Genomic DNA, 18,488 nt, shown 5'->3' with positions numbered 1-18,488 from the left:
CTTCCGAGCTGTAGTATATCATTTTGCAATCTCCAAGTTGAAGTCGTCGTGCCATTGCGTTAAAAATGGCAGCATACCGTTTTCCCATTCATCGTCCATCTCAATTTGAGATTTGTTTAAAGGATCGTAAAAGAAAGCTGTAATTGCCCCCTCGTAGCAAATTTTAGCCGCGATCACCACCCAGTGATCGCTGACAATATTCATTGGAAGAACCAGCCATTTTGGCTTGGTAATATCTTCAATTGCAACTTCATCTGTAGTCGTACGGCTTCGTGGTGTGTCGGGCCAACCGACCATATTTACCTGGTAGTTGAGCAGCTTACAGCCATGACGCAGGTCACAGACTTCCTGCATGCACATGTTAATTATGGCGTCGTTTAAAAGTCCATTTCGCGAGATATCACCAAGAACTTGGTCAAAAAAAAAAATCACGGACACATTCTGGGACGGTAGCGTGAATTGTGTGTTTAGGCTGCATGTCCTGTACTTCAATAAATCTTCCTTTGCACACACATCATTGTGATTTCCTTTGTCGCTAGCTTCAATGCTGAAGAGATCCACTTCTATTACGTTGTTCCAGCTCTTCATCAACCACTGCTAATCTTCTTGCCAAGCTTCTAGTTTCTTCTTTATTGAATAGAAATGAACCATACGAAAAACGAAAATGCTACATAATACAAAGACAGCAGTGAATAGTTAGCCATAATGCCAGATAAATAAAATTGTGAGTTTACGTTTATAGGTGCTTTTTCACAAAACACCTTTAAGCAAAAAGCGAGTACCTGGAGAATTTTTTCAGGTCTCCACCATAGCTCAGCACGATGTCGACAGACTCGGTGGCGCTCGCTGTGCGTTGACTCGTCCCTGTAAGTTCATGTCGACGCTGCTGCCTTGCACTCCTTTCGGATTTCTCTCGCTGGGTGCGGATCACCCGCTCCATAGTTTTCACAAGTGCCCTTGGCACCACGAAGTTGTAGTCTAAAAGTGTTGCAGTTGTCTTTACGTGTGTAGCTGTGGGTTCTCGCCCTTCCAAAACCTTATCGGTCATGTTCACGGGGTATGCATCCACTGTCATCCTCACTACACTGTCTACGGTAATTAGTCTGACCGAGACTATTTTGTGTGTATGGTTTCTCAGGTCATACACATTAAATAGTCTGACACAGACTATTTAAGTGCTAAGACTATTTATGAATTTCGACCGGTCACAAAAAAAATACACAAAACGTGAGACTCGAATCGTCAAACCTCAGCGTGGAGGGTCGTCGCTCAGACGACTGCTCCAACTAAGACTAAATTTTCGTTCTTTCCAATGTTTTATCTATGTTAGCAAATGACCACCTTGCTGTATTTCTACGCGTTTTCCGTGTCAACAGGCTCGCCTTCAAAATGGGCCTCGTGCTTCTTGATGATGTCTTGGAGATGCGGGTAAAGCTGAGAAACCGACCACGTCCCGTCGATGCCGAGGGACAGACCGCATCGCATCATTGCCTTTCGCGCGTATGACATTCCGTTCTTATCCCTTTGAAGATTGACCGCCTTGACCGCATCTGAAGCGAGTTTTGCAAGAAAAACATCTTATCTGGGTTTTGAAGCTTGCCTGACCACGGGTCATCCTTGCGAACCTTGTTTTGCCACCCGTTCTCCTTGATCAACTCCATCTTCTTCTCGTTCCACTTGACTTTCCACGCGTCCTTGATCTTGGAAATGACGAACGAGTCAGCTGGCTGGCACAGATCCGTCGCGTTTGGCGGAAAGAACTTGAGGTTGGAGTTGATAGCGTCGAGCTCTGAACGACATTCTTCCGCTTCCAAATGGCCGGAGCAGTTGTCGAGGAAGTTCGTCTTCTTGCGCCCATGAACGTCTGCTCTCATCGCCCTCCTTTCTTTTAGGTACTCTCGAAACAGCTTTTGAGTCATCCACCCCTTCTTGCTTGAGCGATAGCAGACGCCGGGGATCTTGTCTGGAACTCCGTGAATAGGATAGTTCCCCGCCGAATTCATGAAGATCATCATTGGTGGGTGAACCCGAGCGCTTGGGCCTCCTGAGAGTCGCACGACCATCGTCATTCCTTCACCTCCGGAGACCACGTCAGCATACTTCACAGTCTCGTCGCCACAAAACCCAAGCGTCTTGCCGTTGTCGAAGGCGACAACGAAATGAGTTTCGTCGATGTTCTCGATCGCGTTTTCATCGAGCGATCCGTCGGCAAACCCACGCTGAAGCTCGCCTAGGTGAAACGCCACTTCCTTCTCGATGTGCTGAAGCTTGGCCTGGCTGAGCTGCTTTTTCCCTGTCTGGGCCCTGATAACAATCTGGTGTGCCTCCATAAAGCCCTGAACCCAGCGAGGGGTGATTTTGTCGATGATCAGCGCACCTTTTGGGTCAACACTTTTGAAAGTGTAGGGCGCTGAGCTGTCTCGAAGAATCTGCTTCGCGAGTTGCTGCAAAAGCGCCGGCTCGAACTGCACGCCAAGCTTTCGGAGTCTGTCGAACTCGTCCAAAAGCAAGGGATACAGCCACGTTACCCACGCGCTTCTTGGTCGCCCACGCCCCGCAATGACCTTGGAACTCACGCGACGTCTTCCACCTCGCCGACGCGTCGAAACAACAACCGCACCACGATCTGCCTCCAGTATACGCCCACGCTTCTTCCACCAGTCCACCGCCTTCGCTAAGTTGGCTGCCCGAGTCATCGAGTTGAATACACCAGGGAATTTGTCGACAGCTTTTGCAAACATGCCTTTGTCGCCTTTGACTGCCTCGTGCTCTGTCATCCAGCGGACGACCTTCCGGCGATGAGCGATGCTGCTGACAGCCTGTGTGCTGCGCGATTGTCTGGATGAACGGGGTGAGCGTGGTCGCGTGTACTCGAGCTCGCCTTCGAAGTCGTCGCCCTGAGATGTGCCGTCGCTGGCTCGATCGGTATTGTCGCAGTCTGGACACACCACCGACTGCCCAAAGCCTTCGGCTCCAGTGGGTCGTCCACAAAAGGGATGCATGTGACGCAAACACTTGGGACAGCGATGAACAGGACCAACGGGTTCTCCACAACCTACACATTGCGCAGTAGCTGTAGCAACTTCCATGCCGACTTGCCGATCAAACAGAGAATGAGGAACTAAAACGCAACTGGAGGGAGCGCTACGGCGCTCTACCATCCCGTCCTTCACCCCTACCACCGAAGCGGAGGTAACATCAGACACCTGTTGCTATAGCTTCTAATGATTCTGGGTTGTATATGTACTTGCGCTTGATCGGCACTAAGAGAACCACAAACATCAAAACCAATTGTTGTGAGAAAAAAAAAGTAATAGGTGACTCGAGCCAGCCGTACTGAGTACCAATGTGCACTCTTACCCACACGGCTCAGGTCAGACTATTTATGAACCTGTGCTGGTCAGACTATTTATGAATCTCGATATTTTGGCTAAACAATAAATAGTCTGACCTAGACTACTTTTGAACTGAGACTATTTTCGCACCTAGACTAATTACCGTAGACAGTGTAGCTCCAAATCCATCGCACACTCACTCCAAACGATGAGATCACGAAGTTTAACAGTGGTATCCGACCACACCACTACAGTAAGTCGATTTGGTCTGGTCGCCCACAGTTTAGCTTGTTTAGGTGCCTTCCTTGTTGATTTCTTCGGTCTAGCTTTTGGCAAACGCAACACCTCAACACCACTGATGCTTGCAATAGCTGGTTGTACCGGATTAACCAGTGGATGTTGTTTTGGCACGGCCAATTGTACATCGGGACTGCGGGGATCGGTAGACATAGCTTCAGCATATTCGGAAATCCCAGGAGTAGAGCGATTGCTTGTAGAAACCGGTAGCTCGGTGGATGCAGCAGAAAGACTTGTTGTCTCACTACACCATTTCAGGTTCGTTCTCCCCACCGCAGGAGTTCGATACAACCACCCCGGAGCCGACTTGCACATAGGACCGGGCAAATCTCAGTTCAAAACACCCAATGCCTGAGTTCAATACACACAGGTGTCTCTTTTATTTTTTTTGCCAATTACTGCGAAAGTACCAGCTTTTGTCATTTCGAGACCATTCGAGAATTCGAGACCATTCGAGAATTCGAGACTATCCACCCGAGCCCGCGCAGTCTCCACCACAACGCCGTTGTGAGCTGCTACCAATCGCCAGTTCTCACCCTCCTTCGCTGCCTCGAGGACACGTGCACGAACGTCTTCAGGGTAAGTGCTACCCATTATGCCAAAACGAAAGGGGCGCGAGGCGAAGCGATGAATGGATGGATGCCTTTGAGTTCTCGAATGGTCTCGAAATGACAAAAGTTGGTACTTTCGCAGTAATTGGCCACACAAAAAAAGAGACACCTGTGTGTATTGAACTCAGGCATTGGGTGTTTTGAACTGAGATTTGCCCGGTCCTATGTGCAAGTCGGCTCTGGGGTGGTTGTATCGAACTCCTGCGGTGGGGAGAACGAACCTGAAATGGTGTAGTCCTATCAGGAATAAAGATACTACTACCAAAACGCTCAGTAACAGTTGAGCCAGCAGAGTGTTTTTCTCCCTGTTCATCTCGCTGTTGGTCTTCGAAGTTATTGTTTTCCGTGTACCACGGATCATTTTCGGCATCTCCACATCATCGAAAGTGTCCTCGTCACCACTGGGGGCCTCTTCGTTTCTATCTTCTTGAGGACGGAGGTCCTCACCCGCAAGTACTGTGTTGTGATCAAGGTATTGTCGCGAGAAATCATGTGCTGCTGTCTCTAGTTGTGAAACTCGCTGAAAACATTCCACCGTTGATAGCTGCGATAACGTGCTCAACGCAGGCTCTAATGTCGCCAATGCGTAGCGGTACTTTTCGTTAGATGACATGGCAACCATATCAGCCTCTTCGCCACGACGGAGTCTTACGTAGCTTACCCTCCTCGGAGAAGGTCGTGATAAAGGTGTTTCATAAGTTAAAGGCAGTTGATCACACAAAGGTGCCGAAGCCAAAGGCGCCGAAGCGTTAACACTCGCACAAGGTGGCAACTTGACGAAGGTCAGAATTCTTGAAAGTGTAGCACAGCCTTCATGTAAGCTTGACCTCATTTTACGAGCAGCTCGCATGCACCATCGTCCTCTGAGAGCTTGGGTAGATATACTTAGTAGCTTCAATCCATCACGTACAATCAGGAGGAGATGCCAGCACGGCAAATGCGTACTTGTGTGAAAATTACACGAACAACTCCATTTCTCCACGTCACAATTATACCGCCGATAATTTGTGTACACTTCCCAATCGTACTTGCTACCGAATTGAATACAATCAGCATCTTTCATATCGCTGTGCAGATCATCCCACTCATTCCGTAGTAAATGGTAGGCGTAGTCGCTCATTCAGGGAAGCAATTGGCTGCAGGAATTCCGACACACTGTTTGCCCGACGCGAGGTGGATCCGTGTTTGCTGAGTACGTAGCTAAGATTACGAAAATCAGCTCGTTGATGCCCAAGCAAACCCGCTACAGCTTTGTCTAGTCGTGGCCGATGACCGAGCAGTTTTTTCACCTGGTGCCAGCTGGCCTCGATACGATTCGTCGTAGAATTTCCAGCCGAAAAGTATCTGTCTCGTGCAAAAATAGCCCACATGTCTGTACACGATTTTCAATTCTTGTCGAAATAGGCCACTACATCAGGTGCATTCTTGTCGCAGTAGTCTCTGGATGCTTCGTAGCACTCGTCAAATGTGGACTCGGAGTTACTACAAGAAACAGGAAACAAACGTAAGGAACTGCATAGAAGCACAAATTTCAAATTCGTACCTGTGCAGCATTCGCGCGAACATTGATTACAAATCATCTCGCTGCACAACCATAAGGTTAAACGGTGGTCCACTGGAATGATTCGCCTTTGAACGGCGCGCGAGCAGTTTCCTCCAAAACGTTATAGCGTGGTACTGACAAAGCAGCACCTTTGCTTTCGGAAAACACGTTTCAATAACTCGCCACTTTACAGAATTCTTGTCTATAACAAACGGCTTGATTACCTCCAAGCGCGGAATCTTAGACTTAAAGAACGCAAAAATCTTTTTCATCGTAATAGCCTTCTCGTCCAGCGACAGGAAGTCAATCACAGGCACACCACGGCCTGTTGATGTCGTTACGATGAGACTACCTAAATGAAGTTGCCTCAGAGACATCATTAGTTAAAGGCAACATTCCCAATAATGGTACTTATACATACCTAAGTGGTAGCCAAGGTTGTTAATACCATGTGTCCAATCCATCACTAAGCAGTCTCCCCACAGCTCAAAGCTTTTCTTCTGCTGTTTCGTCTGAAACACGATGGCCGTCGTGATATCCAATTGGTTCTGAAGAAAAGTTACATCGCTGCCTTTCTCTTGTGCGACTGCATTCATAAGTATTTTCAGTTTTCCTGTGCATCCGTCTTCCCTTCTAAGCGATGCATTATATTTCTGGCTTGCTGTGAAGTCACAGGCCTCCCTGTCATCAACATAACATCATAAAACACCTAACGTTAAAATCAAATAGAGAATAACACCCCGTGCCATTTGATTTTACCTAGTTTATCCGTCAAGAAGGAAGTGATGCATCTAGGCTCTGCGCGGGCGTGAACCATCTGGACTAACGTGTTCAGTACTTCAGAATGATCATCGGCAGAGGCTGCTCCCAAATAGAAGCTGGCAATGTGGAAGAAGTTTTTCCGTACTAAAAGCGTCCTAAACGTCCTAACTTGTCCTAATACCTACTGTCATAAATTACGGTATTGGCACAAAACTTCGGCATGGGTTATAGGATCGTTAGGACAGTTAGGACAGTTAGGACAAATACGAAAGTTGTAAGGCTACACTACCCATGCCAACGAGAGATATCTTATGGCTTACAGAATGCAGAATGCTACTCAAACGCCATGTATTTCCCGGTGACTTCAACGTCCACAGACCGCGCATGAGCAGGAGCGCTCTGTCGACCATGCTTGATGTCGTCCAGCAGTTTTATGTAGGAATGTGCCTCTGCCTTTGCAGCTTCAATGAAGACGAGAATACTTGGATGTGGCGCACCAATGCGAGCAGCAAAATCGCGATTGTACTTCTCCAGCGGGTTATTAGTCCGATTTATCATGCTCACATTGTTGCGCAGCATCTGGCTCACGTTCCACAGCGACGTGTCGAACCTCTTTGTCCACGTTCGCACAAAATACTTCCAGAAAGCGTTCCATTTAGTCTTTGCTGCGGTCTCATCGATGATGCTTCGAACATACCGTAGTCCCTGCCAAAAAAAATTAATTTTATTTTAGTAATATTTTCCGTAAGTAAAATACAAAAATTACGTACCTTGTCCAGCACTTCTTCGGCAGGAATGACAGTAAGCACGTCCAGTTTTCCCGACTTCATGGCGTCTGCGATCTGTTCCTTGGGAATCTTCAGTTCTATCATCTTCCTACGTAGAGCCTGCTTCCAGTGGAAGAGGCAGCCAAAAATGTTGGCTGCAGGGAACTGCTCAATCACAGCGTTAATGAGCGCAAGCTCAAAGTCACAGGTAACATCACGAGGCTCCAGCTGGCGGTCGGACGCCATGATGAGCTGCTCTAGTACTCGCCAATACGTTTCTTGGCTTTTCGAATTGACGAGTACGAAGAGTAGTGGCACGTATACGTCGACACTAGGATCGTAGACCATAGCAATCAGGCACTGCAAGAAACCTTTTGGTACCACCGAAAAGGTACCATCAATAAAAAGGGTCAGCTGAGGGTACCGTAGAATCCGCAGTAAGTCCGGATGCCCAAAGCAGAGCATACGCTGTATGCCGGCGGTGGTGGGGCGAGCCATGCTGAATTGTAGGAACGGGCGCGGGTCTGAGTCGCTAATGCTTCGCACCGGTGCAGACAATAAAAATTAAAACAGCTATGTGTTTCTGCATGATTGGTTCCCGTTAACTTTTAAAAACCTCAATCCCAAGTTCGACTCAAAATAGGGTTTAGGATATGTCCTAAATTTCCGACAAAAATACCGGTTTTTAATTTTGGACAGTATTAGAATTGCAATGTTTTTCCGGATTTAGAACCTTTTTAGGATACATTTTGCAATCTATTCCAGTAATTTACGACGTATTTTAGGATTTTGTAGGACAGTTAGGACAGGATTAGTACAGAAAATTCGACACCGGCAATGTCACTATTAACCTCGTGGTTGTGTGTTCGAGTCTAGGAATACAACAGGTAAGTCAGCAAACATTGATAACTGAATATACACAGTTATACTGTAGTTACAATACCTCGTTCTTGATGACAATTTTCCAACCGTCAGAAGAGTTCTCTACTCTTGCAGTAAATTTCGCAGGACACCCTTGAAAGCAAACAACCTTTTGCCGCTTCCCATTACCCCGCGGCTTCGAGTAGCAGCCGTGTGTACACCTGTAAGCTCTGAACACCCACTTGAACTTGCTAGTCAATTTCACTTCAGAAGTTCTTCAAATAATTTAGAGTTAATATTAGTAAAACAGTGCCTTTAAATGGAAAGAAACAGTGCCTTTACGTATATCTGTCGTGAAAGAAAACAATTACTTGTTGTTAGTCTCGGTAAGCGTGAGTCGCGCCAGCGATACCGAAGATGATTATCCTCTGTGTAGCTTTTGGCAGCTTCTAGAATTGAATCCCAGTCGTTGCTCTCCCGTAAGGGGAAAGGCGGCAGTAAATTCGATACATGCTCGACACTTTTAATAATGCCGATTCGCGGCTCCACGTTTTGCTGCGTCTCTGACGCGGAACGTGATATCGAGCACGACGCTAAACTACATGTAAACGGATTGTGTAGCGTTTGTATAAATGTTATTTGAAGTGCTGGCGGTTTTGGGTGGAAGATGAAGATACAGTGATAGCCAGCAATAAAAAGAGAGATTGCATCAAAGAATCTTGATTCAAGATAATCAGGTAAGCACAAGTTATCGTCGGGCAAACCTAAACTACCGCCGCGTAGCGGCGGCGCCCGGCTTGTGTAGATACTTGTACTACTACCGTAGTAGTACATGTACTGTACCTAAGTACATGTATTAGCTACTACAGTGGAAGACCTTATGTAGCGTAGACACTTCTGGTCTATTCTCCCTGTTCTTACTTGCAGTACTTACCGGGCATCACACCAGCAGCCGAGCCGCTGTCCGAGTTCAGCACCGAAAAAAACTTCTGCTGCTGTTGCTGCTGGGTCTGGTCGTCCGTGGAAGGAGCCGTGGTGGGGGCCTCAGTCGCGGGGGGCTCTGTCGAGGGAGCCGCAGTCGACGTGGCAGGGGCTTTGGTGGCAGGGGCTTCAGTGGTAGGGGCTTCAGTGGCAGGGGCTTCAGTGGCAGGGGCTTCAGTGGCAGGGGCTTCAGTGGCAGGGGCATCGGTAGGTAGAGTTGTTGGAGCAGCAGAGGAGCTTGCAGGGGGTTCAGTCGGAGCCGCCATCGGTGCTGGAGTCGTAGCTTGAGTAGCAGTCGGTGCTGGAGTAGGGGCGGACGTCGGAGCCGCAGTTGTGGCCGCCGGAGCCGGCGTAAGGGCTGGAGTAGGAGCGGCGGTCGGAGCCGCCGTTGTGACCGCAGGGGCCGGCGTCGCTGCTGGCGTCGGTGCTGGAGTAGAAGCGGTCGTCGGAGCCGCAGTTGTAGCAACCGGAGCTGGCGTAGGAGCTGGCGTAGGAGCGGCGGTCGGTGCTGCAGTCGTAGCGGCCGGGGCCAGGGTGGCCGTATAGAGGGCAGTGCAGGTAGCCTGAAGATTGGAAATCTCCGTCATGAGGACAATATTGCTGCCGACGATACAGTTGGTCAGATTGAAATTGGCGCTGCCCACGATCGCTGACAGGATGGTTTTGCACGATTCCGAAGCGCAGATACTCTTGACCTGATCGGGTGCCGTGGCGGCGTTCACGGACGTGAGGTCCACGGAGCCGTCGAGCGCGGCGCTGAAGTTGTTTTGCGTCATACACGACACCAGCTGGGCGTTCACGTTGAGACCCTCGTAGGCCTTGACGAGCACGTTGCTGTCGCAGTTATCGAGTGCGTCCACTGATCCAAATACTAGCACGGCTAGCGCAGCTCCGAAGGTCCAACAGCGCATGATGTCCGAGAGTTCTTAGTGCACTTGGAATCCTCCGACTGTCTCCTTCTCGAGCAGGACAAGATTTAAGTGAGGGCTTTGCCTTCTGGTGTACTGTAGCAAGCGCGACCAACGCTCGGACTCCCAGTCGGAGAGTCAGACGCGCCAAGGCCTGGCTTTCGAAGCCATCTGGCGCCATGGACGAGGCGAAATGCTGCACAAAATGACGATTCGAGTGTCGGCGACACCTCTACGCCGAGAACGTGGCGGCGATGTGCGGCGCTTGGGAATCACGCCAAGGTTCATGCGTGACAGCAAAATTTGCTTTTTTATGTTTTCAAGGCGCGTACAGTACCCCTAATTTTTTTTCAGGATAATACATGTAGCGTTAATCAGGGCCTGATTCGGGCGGCACCTAGCCGAACCGAAAATGCAGTCGAGATTACAAGATCGAAATGACTGGCAATTGAGGAAACCTTTTAATACTTGTACTGTAGCATAAAGAACTTGTACAGTAGGCTCGACCTACATGTAGCATTGATTCACTTAGCCTAATGCTCGATTTCTAATAAATAGAGGTCGTTTTATTAAATCGAGATCAATAAAAAGTACAAATTGATATAGCTAGACTGGCAGATAAATCGAGCTACGGCAGCCACCAAATCTCCTTTAAATTGACCCTTTTTGCCGTTTTGAAATGGTAATTCGATCAGAGATAAAACAAATCGATGCCTGCCTCTTACCATCTCATTTTTACGCGTGGTTTTATGCTCCGACCATGCTCGATCTAGGTTTTAAAACGGATGGACATTCGATCTGCAAAGCACAATAAATATTGGAACATCAATCGGTAATCTATCCGTCATTTATTCGACTTTTTTTCAGAATGTAATTGTTCAAAGGTCGCGCTATTCCAACAACAAACAAGACTCTTCTTGTAATGATATCGAGGAGCACAAAATCTTTGCTAAACTACCTCCCCATAAGACATTTAACATTTGATTTAAATGTGGTACGCATTAAAGTGTTAGAACCATTGGATTGATCAGTTTATTTTATAATAGCTACTGCTTATTGATCCTGGTCGGGTAGGGGTAACGCCCTCCCGGGAAGCTTGGGGAGCATGGTGCTCGCCCAATGCTTTCGGCAGGCGCTTAGCCGCGTCTGCCAGCTTTTTACTGGTATCTCTCTTTCTCTGAAGTAACCCCTACCTGTGTACGCACCACTTCCCGTGTACGCACCAAAACGTCATTGTCACTTGACGAACCATCGCTGTCAACCTGACGACGTCCGGTACCACCTTTGGAGGCTCGTGCACCACGTCGACGACCGAACGAACTCTCGTCATCAGCGTATATACGTCGCATACGGCTCCCCGAACGTGGTGTAACCATGTGCGAGTCTTAAAAGTATGGTGAAGCATCGGTAATGCCAAAGGCACCACGGTCAGCTCCACGATTGATCGGAGGAGTATGATCAAGTCGTTGGGGTGTCTACGGCAGCGGAATCTTGGACGAATCTTCATCAAGAACGGTCGGTCGACTCACAGGCTGCTTCCCAGCGCTGATGCCCACTGCACCAAATGCCTTCCGAGGCTTCTTCCTCCATTTCTGGAGAGCAGTCTCGGCCTCATGAGGACACCAATCTTGGAGCGACATCGTCGATGGTACGTCTCATTCTCGAAGCCCAGCGACAATAGTAGCGAAACCGAATCCTCGGCAACTTGGCTAGTCGACACCGAGTTGACTGGGTATTAAAGATCTTGTGCAAGCGAGGGCCAGTCGGTCTTTCTCTTCGGGATGGGCTTGAACAGCTGCACCCACTCATCATTCTGCATCAGTACCTTACGCGGTCGAAAATGCGCTTGGCGTATCACCGTTGATAGGTGGGTGATGTGCCTTCAGCAATGCTGAGCGCTTTGCACTCGCCACCGAAGGTTTAGAGCCCTCGGTCCCATCGTCATATCATTTATAGACCGGTTCTGGTCCCGCGACGTCGTCTAGCTCGTCGGCGAGATTCCTCGAAAGGGACCTGGTCGCCCCGCTCAGTCCCGATGATAGCGTGGCCGTCTCCGGTGTCGTTGCGCCTGGCTCTGGGGCCGGCGTCTTGTCTTCGAAATCATGGGCGTCAGGACCGATGTCCGCCTCGTCCTCGAAGCTCACCGAAAATTCTTTGGCGAATGCAAAGCGTGCAGCCGACACGTCTGGACTTGAACTCTCGTTGCGATCTCCGCCAGATTGGGCAGGCGTAGCTGGTACCGTCGGTTGCCCTTTCGCCATGTTTCTTGTTTTCTTTTTCTTCTTGTTCTTCTTCTCTTCTTGGTAGCTCGCCAACTGGAAGGCCATACAAACAGTTCACAATGGTAACTCTCTGTTCCCGGATTGCGGCACCAGTTGTGGTGTTTAAATTCCCTAGCTACAAATGTAGTTACGACGCTCCCACAACAATACGTCTGCTAGGATAGCAAACGATCGTTCGGGCGGACCTGAAGACCCCAGTTCTGCCCTTGCATCGGAACAGACTGGACCTTGTAAGCTACTTATATATACCAACCAGTAAAAATAAGAACACGCTACTAGAACGAGCAAAGCTAGTAGGTGTTATGAATCCTCGTGGTCCCAACAGCAGAAGGGTACCAGGCACGGGTAAGCCTTTTACGAGGGCACCGAGTGCTCAACACTCGGTTGGATAAATAGAAGGGATGCGATACAAGCACTCCCAGTCGTGCAAATAGGCAACAATAAGTCGTCACGTAAAATCTCCCGATAGTAATCGGCCAAAACACACACAGTCTCTTGGCCTTGCCGGATAACTCTCGCTACAGAGCTTCGTGTTCACCGACAGGCATAACACACTCAAACAAGCTTGACCAGACGCTGGCCTTGAAGCCGGACGTCGCTCTGTGTGCTTAAGTGGAAATTCTGTTCTGTATTTATGTTTACCCTTTCGAGTCTATTCCTAATCAGAAGTCCTAATCAAGAATACAATTATCAAGTGAAAAATGATTCGTTATGGATCTTCTTGCACGCCAAGCGTCGTCTGCACCGTCGCATGGGCATCTTTAACAGCTCGCGCCCTGTATTAGACGGTGAACGCTCCTTCAAAGAGTCGCGGAGTCTTCCGCGAACTCATCCCAACCGCCACCGAGGGTTCGTACCGTAGATGGTCAGTTCTTGGCCGTTAAATGCGAATTCGGCCAGTCCAGTATTAATATTAAGGACATCCTGGGCTGAGTGACACATCTGGACCGTATCCAATATCCGTTGAGTGCTCGGTAGTGACACCGTCGAGTCTCTTGCGCCTTGGAGTCACCGTACGATCGAGGGTATTTGGAACCTCACCGGGCCATTGCTGCGGCACAAAAAGCAGTTGCAAAGAGGGCGGAAACTGCTGCAAACCGATACAGATCGCAGCGTAGATTGCGCTGAGATACTACGGATACCAATTGGCTAGCGTAGTGCGAAATTCCATGCGTATTGCTTAGTGAATCAGTTTGCTGAAGAAGACGTTCACTTGGGCATAATACATGTTATGTTACCATCCGTTCAAGTATCATGTGTCAAGATAATTCGTTTCTAGTGAAGGATGATAAACTTAACGTGATAGTATCCGCTGGTTCTGCAAAGCGAAGACGGCAGTTCCATCTACCACCTGTATGGAAGTGATACACTACAGCCGCATCCCCTATTCCTTAGTCTGTTTCGAACCGAATATAAAGCTCTCCGTGCTGCTGTCTTGATACATAGCTCGATGCTCATGCCGTAAATAAAAACTGAGTATTAACGCGGTGGAAACGATGTCAACTCTCTTCTTGATCCCAAACACATTCACTACTTTGATGAAAACGATGTCAACTTTCTTCTTGGTCTCAAACAAGTTCACAACTGAAGAGATTATATCCCTTTCATAGCTTGATGCATTTGTATATTTATTGTTTTCAAAGAGAAGGGGGAGTGTAAATTGGTCGAATATTTACAGAATGATCAATAGTAAGCTACGCGTTCTCCTTTTTTTCTTCACCTTTACCGCTCTTGTAAGGATCTTGTAGTCGCCGCGGTGTAAGTACAGATTCCGGAACCCCCTGCGGAGACCTTTCCACTTATATGGGGTCGTCCATCCATTTGTCAAACTGCTCGGTAATGGTTCTTTGCAATCGGTCGGAAGTGATGATCTGCGGTCTACGGGACGGAGGGGCAAAAATGCTCTCCAGGTGGTTATAATGCGGTGTGGTGGCGGTGGAAGAAGATGGCTCAGCGGCATCAATCGACTCAGCGACATTTTTCGGCAAGTTAAGTAGCTTGTCTCAGATCCGCTCATTCGCTTATCACAGGCTTCTCTAGTTTGATATTGTGCTGGCGACATACCAACAGTACAACAACGTTGAGGCTCAACCTCAGGCTTTGCTTATTTAGGTGTAGCCGTTGTTGCATTTCAAATACTAAAGAGTATTCAGCCATCTTGTCATTCTTGTCATTGTAGTAGCGACTAAAGAACCTTTCATCGAGGGCATCACGCAGGAGCAACCGAGTAGATGTAGCCAGTGACAATAACTCGCTTGGGTCAATCCAGCGGGGGTTCTCATCAGTAGAAAGATAGTGCTAAACGGGCTTTTCGGGGTTCAGATCATTCAAACGCACTTTGTACGGCATCATCAAAACTTCGACTTGGGTAGGAGGCTTGGCTTGGCAAGCGCGTTTCAAATCTGTAACAGGCTGCAGAATGAATAGAATTTGTACCAGGTTAGCTTGTTGGGCTGTCTACGGGAATACAACGAGCGTTTTTTTTTATCTCGGATAGCCTTTCTGTTCCGCTTAGCGTACCAAGACCCTGGAGCAGACCATTTCTCCAGGACCCGCCGGATGGACTTCGTCAAACTCAAGAGCCTGTTAGCAGAAAATTTAGCAACTCCGTTGAAGAAACTTTGGTATGTAGCTTACACAGCTCTTTAAACAGATCTCCGGTGACTTCAACAGTTCAGACTGGATACATAGCTCGAGTTAGCTTTGATATCAAGTCGCGCATATCCGGGTTACGGCAAGCGGCCGTGTCGTTCATTCCAAAAGAGTTGCGTGTAGGTGCATGAACCATTTGAGCACTACACCGTTCCCAGTGCAAACTTAGGTCTTCAGTCAGCAATGCCACGACATCAGAGTCCCTATCGCTTGTAGCCCCGTAGAATTCCTTTATTGGTAGCTGAAAATCCTCAAGTGTGCGTCTAATCCACGTTAAAAATGGCCGTCTAATTCGACTATCGCGATCCCCGTAGGCTGGACTAAATTTGCGTGTATCCACCCATAAGCACTGATTTGAGCTGCTGATTTGAATCGATAAAATACACACGTACACCGAGGTATTTCTCTGACCTCATTTTACATGGCCAGAAGTCCGCCACCATAGTAAAGTTAGGACACAACTGACGACTAAACTCAAGAATGTCAACGATCTCTTGTCTCGTGAAGACATAGAGCTCAATGATCGATTCTTCGACAATCTCAGTAGTGATAAAGACCTTCATTTCGTCTTTACCACGAGCCCTTCTATGAGTCTGGATTCCTCGTACTCACCGAAGCGCAACGGCAAATTATGATTGATAATGCGTAATGTTTCCAGAAAAATGTTCAATCGGGCCCGATTGCGTGAATACAAAGCTGATGAGCATAGGTGTTCAATGTCCGCCTATCGTTTTCATTTGGTTGTGATGCTCCTTTTTTGTTTTGGGGGACTCCAAATTGTGAAAGTGCCGGAGATGCTTTTCGGCAACGGACGTCTTCCCCTTTGACAGTAGCAACAGGTTGTCGGCGGTCTCTGCGTTTCGACATTGTTCATCTGCCAGACAAATGTAGCCAATCTTCGTCTTGTCTCCCTCAGTGTATTCAACATGGACATCCCAATCAAATATGAAAGAACTCTCTCCGGCTTGTATGGGCTTTCTCCTGAAAGGTCCAATATCTGCCCAGCTCTCGATCGATCGCTTCACCGCAGCCGGCGGCTCCGACACCATGGATAAACTCCTATAGTAACCCACACCTCTCGGCCCTTATCCGCGGTCCTTGGTCAAGATGCGGTGGCTGTGTGCGCGCTTGATATCACCGCAGCGTGGTCAACAGGGGGAGCTATCGGTGAGTGTGGCTGCAGCAGATTTCTTCTCTGCCTTGCGGTCTTGTTGCCGTAATTTACGATGATCAACCACAATATTAACCAATGAAAAGCCATACGAGACGATCCAGAACGAGCAAAATCTTCGTTTTCGCAATCTTTGCTCATTTTTTCTCGTACTTAGACGGATTAAGAAATAAAACCTCGAAACCCGTGCTCCTGGTTTTTGGACTACGCCATTTAACCTCATTTCCGGAGGGTGTATCCATTTTGCTCGTAGAAGGGTTTATTGTACCCTTCCTGTATTAATACTAGTACTAGTACAGAAGTCCCCCTGAATAAGCGTAGCTTCCACATGATATACCCCTTTATATCGGACCATTTAGATTGAAGTTATATTGATAAATCACAATATAGCTGTTATTTTCCTATGAAAATTTATCAGACCGCCCCCTATGCTTACTGAGGGGGACTTCTGTATAGTATTTTAGTCTCTAATCGAAGTTTCCAAGAAGTGGGCCGAGTCTTGCAGACTCAAAAACCGACCAATCGGCTTAAACACTTGAACATCGGACTTAAATGGAGAAGCAGGGTACTATCCATAAATAGCTCGTTTCTAGTATTAATATAGATCAGGCTGGGAATTTACAATTCAAGTATTACAGAGTTCCCTCGCCAAATTAATACTACCCGTGGAAACTGTTAGTATTAAGTACAGCAGCACGATTAAGTTTCATCCAGCCAGTGGACCAACGATACTTCGCTTGCCATGGCTCTCAAAAGCACTTAGTTGTCATTTCGCCGAGTCCCAACAAGATGGGAAAGCGCCTTAAGCAAGTCGGCAACCTCACGTTTGGGCAAAAGAAACGCATCTGTGAATGGCGCGACGAAGATTTCATTATAACTCAGAGAAAGCTTGCTGAAGAGGCTCGGCGTGAGCTCGGACTGCTTAAAGCACAGACACAAGGAACCATTTCCAACATTTTGAGGGCTCGAGATCAATGTCTTACCACTAAAAAAGGCGATTTGGGCTGTAAGCATGCCCGTGTTGTTGCATTCCCCGTGGTGGATGAAGCGCTAGCCAGTTGGGTACTACATTGCCAGTCTAAACGGATTTTCCTTTAATGGAGACATGATCAAGCGGAAGTCGAAGCGTCTGGCTGAGCTGGTGGATATTCCTCCTGACCAGATTTTGCAGTTTTCAGACGGTTGGTTGCAATCATTTCAGAAGTGACATGAATTCAAACACTTCAAAACGCATGGTGAGAGTGGCTTCGTCAACAATGAAGGTATCCCCACTCAGCGGCAAGCTCTTCGAAAGCACCTCAACGGAGTCGCTCTGGTGGACATCTACAACATGGATGAAACGGGTCTATTCTACTGCATGGCACCTGATAAAACCATTGCCCTGCGCCAGGTAGAAGGCTCCAAAAAGAATAAAACACATATCACTGTAGCTTTCGCCTGTAATGATGACTGCTCTGACGAGCGTGAGCCATTTATTATTGGTCACGCAGCGAAACCTCGCTGCTTCAAGAATAAAAAAGACTGGCGAGCAAATTGGGTTTTATTATCGCAACAGGAAAACAGCCTGGATGACATGTGTGGTTTTTCAAGATTGGGTGCGTGAACTTGATAGCGATATGACCAGGCAGCGACGTCGAATCGTTCTTCTTCTCGACAACGCTTCAGCACATATTGTTTCGAATCTGGAGCCCAAGAGCGTCCCTGCTCTGTTTCTACCTCCGAATACTACTTCTCGACTGCAACCATTAGACGCAGGCATAATTGCCTCTTTCAAGCGACAATATCGCCACCGTCAGCTGGACCATGCGGACGCAAACGGATATTTACAAAATTGACCAGCTAGCTGCAATGCGATAGATTAAGGCCTGATGGAGGGAGAAATCTTCTGAGTGTATCCTAAACTGCTTTCGTCATACCGGTCTTGTTCCCGGTCGTACGACGTCACGCCGCGCCGCGTATTACAAGAAGAAGAAGAGCTAGTCAAGGCTCTGGAGCAGCTCGTAGATGCCCTGAGAGTACGAGATCCAATGGATCTTGAAGACTTCGTGTGCAATGCTGCAGAGCAAGAGACTAAAATGGAAGTTGCGTCTTCGGATGACTTACTGAGTGATTCTGCCAACCTCGCATTGCTGGCGTCGGTGCATGAAGACCCCGAAGAAATCTGTGAGTATGACAGCGAAGAGACCGAAGAGCACGGACACTCAAACACACTGTCGCCCCAAATGTCTCTTACAGATAAAGCTGACGCTGTTCGATCGGTGATATTCCTGCTAGCAGAACATCCTGACGTGGAAGCTAGCGTTCTGAGTAGCCTACGT

The 18,488-nt window shown here is 48.0% G+C and overlaps 2 protein-coding genes across 2 annotated transcripts; both read right to left on the bottom strand.

Moving 5' to 3' along the window:
- Positions 1–8,993: 8,993 nt before the first annotated feature.
- PITG_02964 (carbohydrate-binding protein, putative) lies at positions 8,994–10,068 on the bottom strand (the record flags this gene model as incomplete). Its single annotated transcript, XM_002907769.1, has 2 exons — positions 8,994–9,019; positions 9,111–10,068. 2 exons carry the CDS (start codon positions 10,066–10,068, stop codon positions 8,994–8,996), a joined length of 984 nt encoding a protein of 327 aa, XP_002907815.1.
- Positions 10,069–14,645: 4,577 nt separating this feature from the next.
- PITG_02963 (uncharacterized protein) lies at positions 14,646–15,442 on the bottom strand (the record flags this gene model as incomplete). The annotated part of the gene is made up of 3 exons (XM_002907768.1): positions 14,646–14,759; positions 14,868–14,930; positions 15,392–15,442. 3 exons carry the CDS (start codon positions 15,440–15,442, stop codon positions 14,646–14,648), a joined length of 228 nt encoding a protein of 75 aa, XP_002907814.1.
- Positions 15,443–18,488: the final 3,046 nt, after the last annotated feature.

Source organism: Phytophthora infestans, genomic scaffold (genome assembly GCF_000142945.1).
Source record: "Phytophthora infestans T30-4 supercont1.3 genomic scaffold, whole genome shotgun sequence".
NCBI classification, from domain to species: Eukaryota; Oomycota; class Peronosporomycetes; order Peronosporales; family Peronosporaceae; genus Phytophthora; species Phytophthora infestans.
Note: the sequence above shows the minus strand (reverse complement) of the source record. Positions and strands in the feature narration are given on the sequence as shown.